Source organism: Hydractinia symbiolongicarpus, chromosome 9, assembly GCF_029227915.1.
Source record: "Hydractinia symbiolongicarpus strain clone_291-10 chromosome 9, HSymV2.1, whole genome shotgun sequence".
In the NCBI taxonomy this organism is placed as follows: Eukaryota; Metazoa; Cnidaria; class Hydrozoa; order Anthoathecata; family Hydractiniidae; genus Hydractinia; species Hydractinia symbiolongicarpus.
Window position 1 is genome coordinate 2,370,272 of NC_079883.1, and position 17,527 is coordinate 2,387,798.

Genomic DNA, 17,527 nt, shown 5'->3' on the forward strand with positions numbered 1-17,527 from the left:
TGTTAATCTAGAAATGTGAGCTTTACGTAGCTGCGTGCGTAGCTGCGTTGCTACTGCTATATTTGTTAGTTCATTTTTTTTATTATTGCGTTGCTGCATTGCTGAGTTTCATTGTCTTAATTTTTTTACGGGGGGTATTCTATAGTTTAGCCAAAATCTAGATATATGAAAAGAAAGAAAAATATTTCTTTACGTCACTTTTTTTTCAAATGTGTCTGTATTCCATTTAAAAACTTGACCGTCCCCCATCATCTGATATAACAGTCAAATATTGGATTTTTTGGCAGTAATTTCTTTGCTCTCAATACACAGTTACAGATGTTTTGTGAGTTCTTTTTGATTGTTGGTGGCAATTTTACCATTTACCTTGTCTCTCTTCTCTGGGTTTCTCTGGATCAGAGCTTGATTCCAGCAAGTCTTACTAATTTCTCAAGCATCTTCCAGGAATGTATAAATCTGTAGCTATTTCTACGTCTTTCTAGGGAATTTAAACTAAGTTCTTATAGGATTTTTTTTATACTCAGTGCCTTTAATTGCTTTTATTTTTTGAATAAAACTTCTTTGCCCTGTCTCCACAGCCTTTTTGTCTTTAATAAGGTTTGGAATCAACAACTGGCTCTCCTGCCAATCATGGATTGGCAGGACTAAAATCTTTTAATCAGTCAGCAAAACATCTTGACATGTTTTTCATATATAACACCATCTTTTGAAAGTGTTCTTTAAAATAAAGATCATTGGACATTAAAACTCCAAGATCTTTTTTGCAGATGTAACCTGGCCTGAAAATGAAGCATAAGATGTTCAGTCTTGTATCGGATTTGCTGATTCATGGATTTAAGCCCTGTGAATACAAAGTCCTGAAGGTCTGCACAACTTTGACGACTTACAACGAAAATGAGGTCAGCAAACCCGATTTAAAGGCGCTTCAGGGGTCAGCATGTTGTATTCTTTGTCACTCTGGAGATTTAAAATTAAAATTTACTTTAACTAATATTTTTGCAGATGTGTTATTCTTTTTATTCATTGACTTTGTTTCCCTTAGATCAGGAAAGTTGATTTTTCAAAGTGTGAAATAACTTGAAGATGCAGATTCTACATAACAGATTAAAATGAAGTGAAGTGGTTTCCTTTGTCTACAACAAGCATGTGTTAATAACTCACATTAAAAAGCTTTCTTTGCCAATAAATATAATGCTCCTTCTGTGAGTTTCTTAACTAAGCAATTTTCTACGTACAATAAAAATAGTTAAGTTAACAATAACGATTGCAAAGCATTCTTAAATCGTTCATTGACTTCAAATTTTACTTTTTTCGTAATTTGGATAATTTGAAAAAGCTTTTGCGGACATAAAAAACAAAGATTTGCATATGCGATTAATTGAATGCCTCAATAAATCTGCGGGAGGGGTGTGCGTGTGCATCTGTCTTACAAAATGAACTGAAAACAAGGTTTGGCTACAATAACAGCTTAGGGGCACTCGCTGATCAGTCTTAAAAATAAGAGGTGTTACTGACATCTATCCTGGCCTCACCTCTCCCCACCCCTGCATCGTAGCAAAGACATCATCTAACTTTTTAACCCGGTATTGTCAGGTACTGCTTGAATTATTCCTAAAGTGTTGTTTCTATTTTGTGTAGGATCTGGCAAAATTTTATTGTTTTAAAACACTGATTGTGAATGAATGCCATTTTGCTTGAAAATGTAAAATACACATCTTATGTATCTGATTTATACTTTATTCATTCAGTGAAATCTGAAGAAGTTACCTGGATTGTTTGAAAAATTATATTTGCATATATATAGATATATAATCCAGTGCTATGGCATTGGGGGAATATGTGCAATCACAGAAATGAAACAAAAAAAAGTGAAAGAAGAAGGTGAACATGAAGTGACTTTGTCGGTGACCATTGCTAAAGCTTCTACTATAGGTATATAATTTGTCTTTTTTAAAAAATTTTCAGGAAAATTATGGCACATGTGCAGCAAAAAGCACACAATTGTTCTTAGTGTCCTTTCAGGTGTGCTACATTGGTCAGTTTCTTATAAAGAATAGAATTTTGCATATGCCATTAATAGCACACCTTAATTAATTTACATGTGTATGTACAACACATTTCCTTTCACACAATTTTCGTGAAAAAGCCTGTAGTGCCACAGCACTTTCAATAGGATGCACTCAATAATAAATTTACCAGGAAAATTTAGAAATACCTGTTGATGCAAAAATTTTATTTACAAACTTTTATAATTCATTTTTTCTCTCTCTTTTTAGATTTTGTAACTTCTTTTTAGCAATGCTACTTTTGGGTGTTCTCACATTTTTTCTAGATTATGTGAAATAAAATATGAAATAAAAAATTTTGTTTGAAATTTTTTCTGCCAAAAATTTTAGTTTTTCATGTATTTATTTGTTTAACAATGCACATGCAAAAGATGTTACGCGTGCGATATGGACTCCAAGGTTAATCTTTGTGGCGAATTTATACAGACAACAGCACATCAATTTTGTTTTTAAAATGTTTTAAATAACACTTGCAGCATAAAGAAAAAAATCCATTAAATTCGGACCTGCTATGGTTCCTAATTGTTTTGTCAAATGAAGAAATTATCTACAATTAAATCCATGATAAAATGTGTATTCTTCCTGCGTGTGCAGTTTTGCAGACTTGCTTTATCCATGCTTCGTCGACGTTGACCTCCGCATTAGTTAAGAACCGCATGGCTGGATTTCTTGTGTAAGACCTGGTTACCAACACCGAAGGGGCCAGGCAAAAGAAATTTATGTCTACTTAGTTCTTTTAAATAAGTCAGGAGTCCGTGAATTAGCTAGGATGGTCAGGTTGGCTATGAATAGGCTTGCCAGTGGATTAAAAGGACCAAGATTATTCAATAATTCTGAAATCTAAAAGTATCCGACCAAGAAAAGACTGTAAACTAAACATTGCTAGCATCACAGCATGTGGATTTATTGAGAAAAAGAGCCCACCACACATTGATAAAACAAGTTGTTTTTTTTTTAAATATGACTATTTTTCATTAGGAAGTAATCTGTCAATGGAGATACTCAGGAACGCGATCCCGTACCTCAAAATTAGAAGCCTGATCATGAAGCTCTGTGGTGTTGAATTTAACGGTTTTTCCAACGCAGTGTTTTGAACATGAATTTTCATATTAAAAGTTACAATAATTGTACTCGATAACGGGAATTACATGTTTTAGAGCTAGTTGTTGACGTGATAAGTTCACATAATTTGCAAAACTTTTAAGACATTTCTCAAGAGCCAAATAACTTTCAGAGGTCTTTCATATGATTTTGACTTTCATCAGATGTAAGTTTAAAAGATCGTTTGCAAAAATAAACACATGCAAAATTTGTCTATGCAGGCTGATACATTCCTGCGGAAGAAAGGGAAGACCAAATAGGACTTGTTGTAGATCATGTACTGGGAAAAAAATAGAATTCAGGTGTCAACAAATAAGTTAATCCAAAATTTCATTTGTTGTACATTTTTTGATAGCAACTACAATAAATAAGCTATTGCACATGTTATGTCTAATAACATGTGCAAGATGTACATTCGAAAAAAACAAACAATGTATCAACATTCTTTAAATAATTTTTATTATACATTAGGTATAATATAATTGTAATCTATTTTTGTATCTTTATGTGCACATACAGTGATTTGTGAGTGCATATTCATATTGAATTATGAATTTTTTATTTCGATGATGCATCAATTTTTAATTCAATGTTTTGACCTGATTTTGTCATTTTTTGTGAAACTGAATCTGTCCAAAATATCTAATGTTTGTTTTACTTTTTTTTGCAGACAAAGAGTACTACAAAAAGAAAAGTGAACTTCCCCAAGTTCAAAACTACTTCCACTGTGAATACAAACTGCTACCAGATGACAAAAATACCGTCAAAACTGATGTTGTCACTTTTGGCACTGCAGCAAAATTGTATTGCGAAAATGACTCAAAAGTTTTACGTACATGGCTGGATAAAAATAAAACATGGGTAACTTGGACAACTGAGTAAGTTTGCTTTATTATATATACTGGAAATATTTAAAATATGTAATTATTTAGATATCAATTTCCTTTTTCTGTTTTTTTCTTCTTTGTAGACGGAAGGTGAGAGTGACAATTGATTCTTTGCTTAAAATGTTCAAACATAAATTTGTTCTTAAAGTATGGGATTCAAAAGATAAGGTTTCAGCAAGAGCAAGATTTGATAGACCAAAGGCTTTTCGATTGCCACCAACAAAAGCTGTAGATGAAATAGATTTAGACACCATTCGTGAATTGCTGTTAAAAGAAGGAAAAACAAACATGCACTTAGGGAAAGGATTTTTAATGGATTCTCGTGCTACTTCAACAGGTAAATCTTGAACATTCAAAAAGTGTATGAACCCTCTGCCATGCGTTTGCTCAAATTGGCTTTCACACATTACCTTTGTAATTAGAATTTTAAATATTGGCTATCACTAACCCCCAATGTTTTTTTCAAATTTATAAATTTGTATAATTTGTATAATCAGTGCTAGATTGCTGGACCTGATAACAATGTTACGCAATACAAATGAAAAAGTGTGCCTGCAAAGCAAATTTTTTTCCTTTTTTTTTTTTTTCAGAATTACTGTACAAAGGAGCAAGTAGAAAAGTGAGTTTCCTGGGAAACGAAAGTGATAAGGTGCATATATTTTTTTTAAATTAACTTTTCATGTATAAACTTTTAATTTTTGCAACAACACTTAATAAGCTTAATTTATAACATTTTTTGCGTTAAAATGCAGTAAAACCTGCAACCAACCAACCACAAAATTTAGCTAACAACCTGTATCTGCCACTAAAATAAGATTGCTCACTGCTGAAGTATGTTGTTTTTGTTAACGTGATGGTTTTATTGTTGGGAAATCCATAAATTCTGTTCAATAAAGCCAACTCACTTGCTACTTCCATGCTACATGATAACATTATTTGTTTCTGATAAGCTGTTCTTGTCATACGAAGTTTATTTATCTTGCAATCAATATCGTAAAAGAACATTTACATGTTTAGCTAATATGCCACCAAGTTCACCAAAATAATAAAGTCAAAATAGTTTTTTTTAAAAAACTTTTAGATTATTGTTGAAAAGTACTTCATTTTTTTTATAAACTTCTTTAAACCAGCAATCGACATGTACCAGTGTTAATTAAATTAGTGACAAATTAATTCTTTTCTTTTTAAACCAATCTTTTTAGTTTCACTAAAATTTTAAACCAATCAGTTTTTTTTAAAGCTGTTTTCATTCATTAATTTTGACTTTGACTTCAAATGTTTTGTTGACAAATTTGGGTAGTAAAAAAATAAAACATTATTCGATCCTAGTTTTTGTGGCATTAGATTAGTTGCAGATTGATAATGTTAATAAAACATGAAGCATCAATGTGTTTCTCATCACTGAAGTGACCCTGTCCATGCTCTTACTACAAGCTTTTACACTTATGTAATTGTTTGATGCCGATATGGAACACCATATAGGTAGAGAATAGAAGTGTGTCAGTGAGAGAAAAAGGGTAATTAATTGCATCTTGAATCTATAATTTCTACCCACACCCATTTACCTTTGTCGCCAACGTCCCAACAACTGTAACATCACAAACCTGTCCTAGACGGTAAAAACTACAGGTGTCCATTATAGACAGATTCTTTCTACAGCAGCCACCTGTCTTAACGGCCAGTATTTTTGGTTTCCTTAACTGACCGTTATAGACAGCTTTAATTATAGATTGCAGATCACGGTCAAGTTTTTTTTTCAAATTTCAAATCACACCTTAAAATTTTTTTTATTGTGTCCAGAGGAGTGACTTTTAATTCCTTGATTAGTCTGTTCACAAAAAACATTTCACATGTGTGATAATGATTTTGCACTTGCAATTAAGGCTTGCAATGAAAACAACACCAATTCTGCTTCTGCTTCATGTTGTCACATGCAACATGCACAAGAATGGCAAGACTGGGTAAATTTTAAATAAAAAAACTGAATAAAGATAATAAAAAAATAAGATTAAATATATTATATATACATTTGTTTGTAATAAAACAAGTGTAATAAAACATTTACATTTTATTACAGGATTTGCAGCAAAAGATGTCTCAGTCCACTAACTCATTTATTGGTAATTCTGAAAGTAAACTGGAGGTCCAAGTTAAGCTTGATGAAAATCAACAACCAGAATTTAAAAACTTAATCACCTTAGCATCAACTGGTGTTAAGTGTCGCACTGATGATGTTGTGGAAACTAAAATTGATAATAAACTAACAGCTGGACGGAATTTGAGTAAACAGAAAAGTAATTCAATGCGAACCGGTAAACTTTTTATCCTTATAAAATAGACCACATTATAATAAAAAATACCCTTTATGTTTTAAAAAAATCTTTATTTTTCAATTAGGCTCACCAAGGCAAACCTCCCCTATGCTTCGAAAGCTTGATTCTGAAGCACAACGAATTCAACAACATGGAGTGGCATCGTTATCGATTCCAATGTCTGCTTTGTTTACAAATTGTGTGTCCATTAGTAACAATATTAAAGAATCAGTAAATAGTTTAGAAGAAGTAATAGTGATCTTGACTTTGGACAAACCATTACTGTCTGAACGCCAACGACAAGTACTTAATCCTATGGTGTTGACCATTTGTGCAGCCACTCAAATGCCAGATGATATATTTTCTTCTGAAGAACTAAAACTAAGGTATAAATGAAAGTTCTATATGTAATAAGAGTAAGAATCCTTTCCTGAAGTCATGTCCTGGAAAGTCCTAAATTTTACTTATATTTGTCAAAAGTCCTTTGATTTTACAAATTACTTGCCCATCCTTACTTTTCATAGTTGAAAACCTCTCACCAAGTTTTATGTGATACTCCACTGTTTTCATTTACATTGACCTTTTTCTAGGTTTAACAGTAAGAAAGTTTAGTGAATTGTTTTACCATCATTATACTTTTTTTGTATAAATGATTAAAGCATGCCAAATGTTTTTGAATTTACTACAACTTTAAGGAAATTCCTTGAAAGGTCCCTTAAGATTTGGAACAATTTTTAGAAAAACATATAATCTTGGAAAATCCTGATTTTTTAAGTATTTTTTCTGTGCGTGGCCTGATAATGTGAGTGGGTAATATACATAAAATATGATGTTAATATTGTAGAATACTCGCATCACTAGCATTTTAGGAACGTATCTTTGTCCATAGTTTTAATTTGTTTAGAAAACTGGAACACCTAGTATTACTTTTTGCTTCAGGAAAAACCTGAGAAGTTTGGAGAACTCTTTCTCTTTGTGATAAATCATTTACAACTGTGTTCTTTCAATTGTAGTATTTACTCTTGCAATACTGGTAGGTGTATTTAGTATACGTCTTTAAAAATATTTTTTAGGTATTTCTACAGGTAAACTTTTATTTGAAGTATTTAGGGGTTATATGAAACTTATGTGATGAAATTACCTCTAGAAAACGTTAGTGTTAAGAAATTCTGTGTTTAGATTGCTTGTACAAGGTTTGACGTTTTCAAACCTTGTATTTTACACACTTATTACAGACTTAGATGTTTTACTTTTAAATCCATTTAGATGCATGCCCCCTTTTGTGAAGTACAAGTTTTATCAATGTCCAGAACATGTTAGCGAGATGACAGAATACAGAAAGACAATCAAGTTTAACGACCGCAATGTCATTCTGCTTGGAACAATGAACAAAGAACGTTTGTTTGAATATCTGCGTGGTCCTCCTTTAAAAATTGAAATCCATGATCGCGATCCTAAGGAAATTTCTCAAAAAAAATCTTTAGTGTTTGGTAGTCAACCAGAAGATGATAGCATATGGAATAATACAGGTGATTTTATTAATATTTAAAATTGTCATGGTATGTAGCGAGAACTTATATTGAAGATGTAGTCTAAAATCTGCATGACTAATAAAATATCGTTGGCCAAGCTTGTCGAAGATTTTAAGGAATAAAAAGATGCTAAATACATAAAAATTTTAACCTTTATTATGTTATCTCAGGGCTGTCGAAGGATTCCTCATCGAACAATGATCGAGGTATAAGATGTGGTGTTGCAGAATACGATTTGTCAGAATTGCTGTTGGGTGAACGTATTCTTGAACTAGTATCACCAATCCGAAATCATTATCAAGATCGAAATTCACACGTGCAATTGCCTTCAAAATCTTTGACAAGTATATATGGTTTTTTGCTAAACTTTCTAAAAAAACATCTATTTGCTTAATGGAATTGATATTTGTTAAAACTTTTTTGAGATATCTTGTTGGTTTTGTGTGAAGTTGTTTTACATTTGCAAGATCTTATGCAAATAATTGATGATTTTATATCTTTTGAGGTGATTTTTAGTAAATATAAAGAGCTGGTGGAAACAACTATAGTAAATTGAACACTGAAAAAGATAAAACCTCTCTCATTTGCTTTGTTTTGTTGTAATATTTTCTTAATAAATACGAATACAAGGTCATACCTGGCCAAGAGAAGACAGGAGAACTCTTTTCTAAAACAGTATAAACAAAATCTGCTTTTACAAATAAGACAAATACATATATTTTAAGGGGGTTTTTTTATTTTTGTGGAATATTCAATTTCAAGTTTTTGATTGAGCAGATAATCCCCTTTGAATGGTAATGAGTCCCTATGTATAACTTGTGTTTAAAATTTTCAAGGATTTAATATCCCATCTGGCAACTATCTGGAATGTGGAAGCGATCTGAAGATCAAGATTGAACTGGCACGAAGTTTATTATTAATAAATGATAACCTGTATTATAGTGAATCAGAAAGTCGGATTTTAACGTCGGCTACCACTAATACTGTTCAGGTACTAAGCATACACTATATTCATATTTTAATCTATTTTTTGATTTTTTACTGTTCAATTACCTTAACCCTATTCGGTCCGGGGGGGGGCGGATTCCGCCCCCCCCCCCCCCTGACGGTTTTTTTTAATAACTCCTGATTGCTTTGTTATATGGCTATGATACTTACTGAGTTTCAACATTTATCTATTAGACACCTACATGCTAATTTTTTAGGTCCCATACCTTTTAGAGGCTTTGATATTGGCCATTACTCGAAACTACCCCTAAAAATCTCTATGAAATCCTTATAATGGGGAAAATATAATAACTCCTGTTAGGATTATCCTTAGAACTTGAAACTTGCAACACAACTTTGTTTCATCAAGAAGAATCATTTGGAATAATTTGAACACGTGACTAACCCGATTTCCCGATTTTGTCGGATTTTACCCGAAAATCGGGAAAAAACGGATTTTCGGGCAATTTTTGGCAATTTTTTATCCGATCCATGTAAAAACCGGAAGATATGTTAAATAACTTTTATTTAGCTTTCAGAAACTTCAAACAGAATGTAAAAATTCGCTCTAGAACAAAAGTAATTATATTTCAAGCAGATAGTGGCATTTTTAACAATTTTCAAGCTTCTGATGACGTCACAGAAAATGTGCTGACGCAAGCAAAAGTTTATTGGCGCCATTTTGTTCCTTTTATGACGTAATATAAGTGTGCCAAGTTTGATTCAATTTGAACAACCCTATGAAAAGTTATTGAGGGGGGGGGGGGGGGATCCCCCCCCCCCCGGTCATAGTATGTTCGAAAAACCCCGGACCGAATAGGGTTAAGTTAAAAAAATTTAAGAAATTAATTTTATGCAGAATTTGGATTCGCTATTCACTATTTATAAACAATTTGCCAAATTAATTTTTGTTCATTTTTTCATTGTTTCTTTTTTTAAAAAAAATGATATAAGGATGTTTTGTGTTCAATCATTTTACAACCTTTTTGAATTCAATAAATCCTTCATTTACTAGAAAGCATTATTAAAAATTGAATTTGAAAAATCGGAATTTGACCCTAAAGGACGAAATAGAATTTAACGGTTCAGGGTCAAAATCGTAAATTGAATTCTTCCTGCAAAAAAATTATTCTCTTAAAGCAGAACTGTTTATGATTTATATATTTTGAAACAAGCAGAATTTCTTACTCTATCTTCCGATAAATGCTTATTTTTGGTTTTAGTGTCCATTCAATCGCCTGGTGTATATTTTTGATTACAACAACAAGAAATTCTTGGGTGAAATTTTAACTAAAGTTTCTGAAGTTAATGCTCGAGCTTTGAATTTGTCTGCTTATCCTCAACATGTTATCGATGCTGCTTTGTCGACTTATAAGTTAACGGATGAGGAAAAAGAAGATACATCTTTAGATATTATTACTGGTTGCCAGGTCTGGTATTTTTTAAGAGTTTTGTACAGTCCAAAATCACAGTCACGTGAACCAAATTGCAAGAATTATGAGAAAATTTCTTTTCCTTATAGATTATTGACGGCATTTATCACATTTTTATTTTGGAAGGACTTGCTAAAGAAGGATTGAAGCTAATTTGGGATCACCTTGGGCACCCGGAATACAATGGTGCGCATGTAGCTAGCAATATGTTTGTTATTGTTTTTCTGTTTGTGATAAAAGTTTGTCTGTTACATTTTGTTACAATGTACAGCATGTTATAACAACAACTTAAGGGTCAATAAACACATTTGGAGTGTTGATGAATATATAGCTAAAGAAACAATCAATGTTGGATTATAGTGAAAAAGAAAACACGAGGCTGTGAGAATAAATGTTTTCCGAAATTTTTTCAAATTTTTTTCTCCATGGGTTTTTATCTTGTAGAAAAAACCCAGAGTCCTAAAAAAACGTATACTTCTAACACGGGAAAATGTCTTCTATAATGCCAATACTTTGTCATATACTTTTTGTTAATATAAGCGGTAATGTCGAAATTGTGGTACTTGTAATATGCGTCATTTTTAATATGTCAGAATTTTCTTGTGTTGCTAACTAACCTGTTGGGTATCAAAAGCAGTTTTGAGTATCTTTGTTTAAGAAATAAAAAACTGTCGTTTCCAAAATTTATCTAAAGGCGATAAAGACTTCAAATTTTGTTCGCCGTCCTGGTAACTGATACGAAACAAGAACAGGGGCGATCTACAATAGCATTGTTAATTACTATTAATGAAAGCACGTTGTATTAAAAACGTGCTAAAAACTTATTAAGAAAAATTAAACAACGAAACTGACAAACAAACTCCGCAACAATTATATTCGCTTTTTCTGCTAACTTTTATCAGTAGTATTCTTCTATGACATTTTTACTTCTTTAAAATATTCAACATTCTAACCACAACCTCGAAATGATTCTCTTTGAATCAAAGGAAGAACGGCAGCTTTGTTTTAGGGGGGTTTACCCCAATCTTAATATAAGCATTGAGAAAGTAATAATATTTTCTCCGGGCCCCGTCCTTGTTTTATAAGATCGCTAATAATACCACACATTTCTTTAGAGCAATCGTTTTTTCGTGTGCTATACAATTCCAGCATAGCATTCGCTCAAAGAATGTACCAATCACTAGACGTGGATTTAACACGTGTGAAGTTGTATCAACCACTAGAAAGCATTGTTAGACAACCTTTACTTTATGTTAGAGATATGGTACCTAGGTTGTGTTTCGAAGCTGTTACTAAACTTTTTCAGGTGAATATTTTAAATATTTAGCTGTAAAAAAGGTTAAAAATAATTTAACTTATATGCTTGTTTTCCACATCTTTAGTTGACTCGATTTACCAGCCTTCATAGCGCTGTGCGCAATGATCTTTTGCCGACAGCTGAAATGGTTGTTTCTCTTAGCAAAGAGTTTGGTGTGCCCTTATCAGAAAATGACTTTCACGATCAAAGTAATATTACCGTTAATAACGAAACGACTGAAGCTGACGTGCCGTCCGACACTACGCCTTTGGTGGGGTCATTTAAGAGTCATCGCGAATTGGTTGATACTAAAAATGAGATGTATGAGAAAATATTAATGGAACGAAAAAATACAAAAAATGCGCAAACTGATCACATTTGTGCGAATATCGTAAGTTTTAATTCGGATAGTTGGCTTAACCTTATTGGTTTGTTTGTTCTAGAAGGTTTGTTGTGTATTTTTGTTTGTTTTATCACTGTTAAGAAATCATTATTAACTTTGTCGAAAGCGAAAATGAAGCAACCAACGATCTCTTGCGAAGCGATACAGATTCCACACAACTACAGCAATCAAACATTGAATAGTACCGTGATGGCAAATGAGAAACTTCGAGAAATACTGGCACAGGTAAGCTTGGTGTTGTTCTTAAGATGTGATGCCGGGCTGTATAACTTACCTGTTTGTTGGAAGGATGTTTATATGCTTGTTCTTAGACGAGGTAGCAGGTCTAACTTGTTGAATTCCCACTTATTGTCGGGAAATCTGGGGAATCCGGAATAAAAGTTTTCATGTAAAAAGACCAATCCCTCTAAGGTTTGTTTTCATTTGACTGTTTTTTTCGCTTTTGCGCTAAAACTTACGAACTGTTTTGCTTGCAGTTGCGCACTTCACAAAACTTCTAGTCTTTGTTAAAGTGCACATGCGTTAACAAAAGAGCTTGCGAGCTTTTTGCGTTATAGCGGAAAGTACAGTCAAATGGAAACAAGATTTTATTCTTTACGCAGTACACATGCTTACCTCGTTGTGCAAACCAAGCAAACCAAGTCACTACGATAAAACATATCTTTCTTGATTAATGTGGAAAGTTTATCATTTCTTAAACATGATAGTTTAGTAGGCGACGTTTCAGGGGATCCTTCTCCCATCATCGGGCAAAGTAAAATGATGTTGAGCATTATAATTGCAGAGGATCGAAATTCATAAAAATTAACCAATCAGAAACGAGCTGATAATTACAGTTAACTACGGTAATTAACATTTTCTGTAGGGCTGGTAACCAAATCTCAGGAAGGTGATACGAGATGCTGTTTATGTGTTTGTTACGTTCTACACTGTTGATGGTTTCTTTAATCTTCCTGGCCGTTGTTCTGGATTCTCTGTCAATGATTTTCTTCTCATCCCAATTAAACTGATGACTTCTGCTCCAGATGTGGTCCGCAATTTCGTTTTTCTTCACATCTCCGTTTCTCACTGCGCGCATATGTTCTTGTACTCGTTGCTTAAACTTTCTTTTTGTTTCGCTTATATACACTGCATCACAATCTTTACACGGGATTGCGTAAGCAACATTGCTTTGTTTTTCCAGGTTTATTTTGTCTTTTGGTTTAGACAAAGTGCTTCTTAGGGTGTCTTTAGAGTTAAGAATGCATTTGATCTTGTGTTGCCTTAAAACTCGACGAAGGACCTCGCTAGTACCTGGTACGAAGGGTAGGAATGCTGATGCGATAAATTTCTCTTATGTTTCCTTGTTGTCTCCGTTGCATCTTCTTTTCATTTTATTTTCTACTTGCGTGATGACTTTATTACTGTATCCATTTGCGATTAATACATTTCTCTCACGTCGAATTTCTTCTTTCCTCTCCTATTTGTCACTGACTACGCTATTGGCACGATTCAGTAATGAAGATATGACACTTTCTTTGCAAGATTTCTGATGGTTTGTTTCGAAGTTAAGGTACTGGTCAGTGCAGTGTGTGTTGGTTTACGATCACTGAAACTGAAATGAAACCATTCTTGCGTTTGACCAAAGTGACCAGGAAAGCGATACTTTCATCGTGTTCAAGCTCAACAGTGAATTTGATTTGTCTATGTAGGCCGTTGATGTGTTCATGGAACTCTTCTAGATGAGATCTTTTGATTATGGCAAATACGTCGTCAACAAATCTTTTTCAAACCTTTGGACGTCTGTCTGATGTGACTGATGCTGTTGTTTCATGTGCTTGCATGTATATTTCTGCGACTACTGATGATGCAGGGCCTCCCATGGCAACTCCGTCTGTTTGAGTGTAGAAGTTCTTTTTAAACAGATACATGTTTTGGTTAAAACAAATTCGACCAAACGCAGAAAATCTGGTACTGGAATCTTCGTCTTTTCACCGAATGCAGCATCGTTTTCGATAAGGTCTTTAATGACGTTTAAGGTGTCTTTATGGGAACATTTGTGTAGAGTGATATGACATCAAATGATACCATGCATTCGTCGTCTGCTATCTTTATTTCTCTGATGTATTCCGAAAATTCTTTTGAGTTTTTGCTGTGGTCACTTGCTGTAAATTTGCTGAGGATAGAAGCAACAAATTTTGATAGGTTGTATAACGGTGTTCCAGTGCAGAAGACTATTCGTCGAATTGGATTTCCCTGTTTATGAATTTTTGGTAGTCCGTAAAATCGCGATGATGGGAGAAGGATCTCCCGAAACGTCGCCTACTAAACTATCATGTTCAAGAAATGATTTCCACAGTAATATGAATACTGAACAGAAAAACCCAAATAATATCTTCAATAATATCTTTTTTGATTGTTCACTATCCTGTACTGTTGTAATCTTCGGGTTCACATAATTCAGGATGAAGGCGCGCGCTACACGTATTGCAACGAGTACCAATCCGCAACCTTGGTGCCTGTATCCGTCGAAAAAATAGCGAAAGAAAGAGAGCGTCTTTCAAAAGAGAATTGGAAAACTAGCGATGGCTTCGTTTTTCCTGGAGTTAAGTCTTCTACCGAATCGAATCATCATCCAAAACCAATTCATCCTGCGAGGGTTCATGAGTTAAATTTGGTAAGTAACTTGCTTTTTTATTGTCGTTTTTGTTGTAGTTGTTGTTGTTGTTGTCGTTGTCGTTGTCATTGTCGCTCTCGATGTCGATGTTGTTGTCGTTGTCGTTGTCATTGTCGCTCTCGATGTCGTTGTTGTTGTCGTTGTCGTTGTCATTGTCGCTCTCGATGTCGTTGTTGTTGTCGTTGTCGTTGTCATTGTCGCTCTCGATGTCGATGTTGTTGTCGTTGTCGTTGTCGTTGTCGCTCTCAATGTTGTCGTTGTCATTGTCGCTCTCGATGTCGATGTCGTTGTTGTTGTTTACTTAGCATTTACTATATTGCTTTCAGCCTTGGCGCGAAAATATTTTGCACGCAAATGTTATCAAACCTACAGTTGACAGATTGTTGTTTAAATGGGAGGACTGTACTCTCGATTTCAACACCTGGTCTCCTTCCAAGCCGTTTTTTGGAGAGCCAGCTGTTGTTACTATCCATAAAGCCGGTGACTCTCTAAAGAACGAACAAATGCAATCGAAAATGAAAGATGAAAGTGAGTGGAAAGAAAAACTTGTTGTGGATGATGTGAAGTTTAAAACACACAGGTAGGTCACGTCATTCGTTTTATTTTTGCGAGGTCCAAAAAATACCTTTCGCGCATATCAATTTTCGCAAATTATTCATGTCGAGAAGGTCTTTAATTTTTGCGAACAAACCAATTTTAAGGTTTTTTACGAAGAATTATTTCCGCAGTCTAGTATTTTATGGCAATTTTAATTTATTTTTATTTTAGGTCTATTTATTGAGATAAGGTAGCATTTAATTAAATTGGCTTAATCACATTATTTTTACGAAATACAAAAAAATAGAAAACTAGCTTTGCCAAACTTTTAGCCAAGTTAATTTTTGCGAAAAAGTCATTTCTAGTAATTAAACTTTCCACAAATTTTCGCGAATATGAATAGAATTTGTGAAATCCGCAAATAATAAGCGAAATGAACTTAGGGTAATAATTTTTTTGCGTACTTTATTTTGTGTTTTGGCGCCAATATTTCAAAATTCCGTTAAAATTGGTACAGTTGTCACACGCAAATGTAGTATACACAAAACAGGGGCGTTAGTCGTTAAAATAAAAAAAGAAAAGCGGTACTTAAACGCGAAATAACGGTTTAGGCCTATTGCGCGAAAACAAGAACGAATAATGTGTATAGGATTTAAATGTTTGAGGTTTTCATTTTTAAGCATAAAACTCAACACGTGTGTAAACTTTTAACTCAACTCGTTACTTATTTAATTCCGGTGATTTAAAATCAAAATTGCGAATATAAAGTTGAGCAAAAGTTTTCTATAGTGTCAAATTGCCTACCATATGTCTCTTTATTTGTTGAATATTTATCACAGATGTCTTCCGGCCACAGAAATGACCGACAAAGGTCCGAAAGCATCGAATCAACACGCCAAGTTAGCCGACATACTAAAGGACGAAGCTGTTAAATATTCCTTTCCGAAAACGAGACGAGTTCCAGCTTTATCTGTCGTTTCACACACAAATACCGATGCTGAACAACTTTTATCTGGCGATATCCAAGCAAGAAATGTCGGGTATAATCCTGGCGAGATACCTGGCTTGTCATGGTCACGTGATAAAAACACAATCCCAATTAAAGATTATAAACATGAATACTTCGAAAATATCAAGGGACATGATTTCAGGTTTATATCGTTTGGTCTATTTTTTCTCTTTTATTTAGTCCCTATTTTTATGAGGGTACATACAACAAGAATATTTAGGCTCATTTTTATTGGGTGAAATTAAAAATTTTCTTCCAGGTGACGAAAATTTTTCTTGGAAATTTATTCTTTTGCGAATGACCAATATTAAGCGACTTTGCGAATATTTGCAAATCACTGTTATTGGAAAATTTTGCGATTATTTTCGCGAAATCTTCTAGACTTAATTTTCTTTCTGGAAATTTTTTCAAAATATTTCAATTTACCTGTCGGATAGAAATGGCAAAAAAAAATTTAAAGTTGATTTTATGCAGGAATATTGGTGATAAAGATGCACTGTTTTTAGGTTAGTACACACTGATCGAGAGAAGAAAGCTATGAAAATCAAACCGTTGACCACGGAAGAAAAAGATAACAATTTATTTTGTTCTGTGTAATTTATTCATCTAACTTTTTTAACTTTTACATTAAAATGATGGCATATGTATATACAACTAATGTTTTCCAAAATTTGTAATATATTAGAGGATATAATTTTGAGTTAAAATTATTATTTTTTTGTAAATAGTGCGTATTTTGTGTGTATTTTAGAATCAGAAACTCTTGCAGTCACGAACTTTGGCGACAAGGGAAATTTTGTCTCGTTGTCCCGGTTTTAAAAAAGAGTCAAAAAGAGCTGGGGTCGCGAATGTGTGGAAGCAAGCAGCTTTGAGGAGTCTGCTAAATTATATGCCTTATGTGGCTTAGGGCTTTACCTGCCTTTATTTTTTTTGTTTGTGTAATTAACCAGAATTTAATCAGAGTTTGCTCATTCGTTTATCGGTATACCAGATTAATTATTTTTCACTAGACCATATCTTAGAAAGATCCTTAACTTTTCAAAAATATGTTAACAGCATAGCAATGTGCTTTCATACTTGTCTAACAAGAAAGCAGTATTATTCGTTTGTCGTTTTTTAATAACTAAACAACAAAATTTGAGGAAAAATTATGTTATCGGTAAAATGAGTCCGCCAAAAGAGGTAAAGATTTTCAGTTGGCGAATTTTAATCGAATCGAATCTAATAATTTTTCTAATTGTCCCAGTTTATCAGAAAGACAAAAAGAGCCCTGGGGACGAGGTTGTCTTTACATTTAATGTTTTTGT

General features: G+C 33.4%; 1 protein-coding gene across 1 annotated transcript; it reads left to right on the forward strand.

The window, feature by feature from the left end:
* The first annotated feature begins 1,589 nt into the window (after positions 1-1,589).
* Positions 1,590-16,958, forward strand: LOC130656818 (uncharacterized). Its single transcript, XM_057459752.1, has 18 exons — positions 1,590-1,932; positions 3,838-4,045; positions 4,138-4,391; positions 4,645-4,703; positions 6,132-6,366; positions 6,452-6,752; positions 7,633-7,895; positions 8,069-8,242; positions 8,735-8,889; positions 10,109-10,315; positions 10,408-10,504; positions 11,434-11,624; positions 11,701-12,006; positions 12,100-12,243; positions 14,462-14,674; positions 15,001-15,254; positions 16,051-16,362; positions 16,727-16,958. Exons 1-18 carry the CDS (start codon positions 1,854-1,856, stop codon positions 16,815-16,817), a joined length of 3,543 nt encoding a protein of 1,180 aa, XP_057315735.1. The 5' UTR covers positions 1,590-1,853; the 3' UTR covers positions 16,818-16,958.
* Positions 16,959-17,527: the final 569 nt, after the last annotated feature.

Coding starts and splice junctions, on each gene's coding strand:
- LOC130656818 (XM_057459752.1), top strand. CDS start 1,854: ATGAAACAAAAAAAAGTGAAAGAAGAAGGTGAACATGAAGTGACTTTG. Junction 4,704..6,131: donor TGGGAAACGAAAGTGATAAG/GTGCATATATTT, acceptor ATTTTATTACAG/GATTTGCAGCAAAAGATGTC. Junction 6,367..6,451: donor AAGTAATTCAATGCGAACCG/GTAAACTTTTTA, acceptor TTTTTCAATTAG/GCTCACCAAGGCAAACCTCC.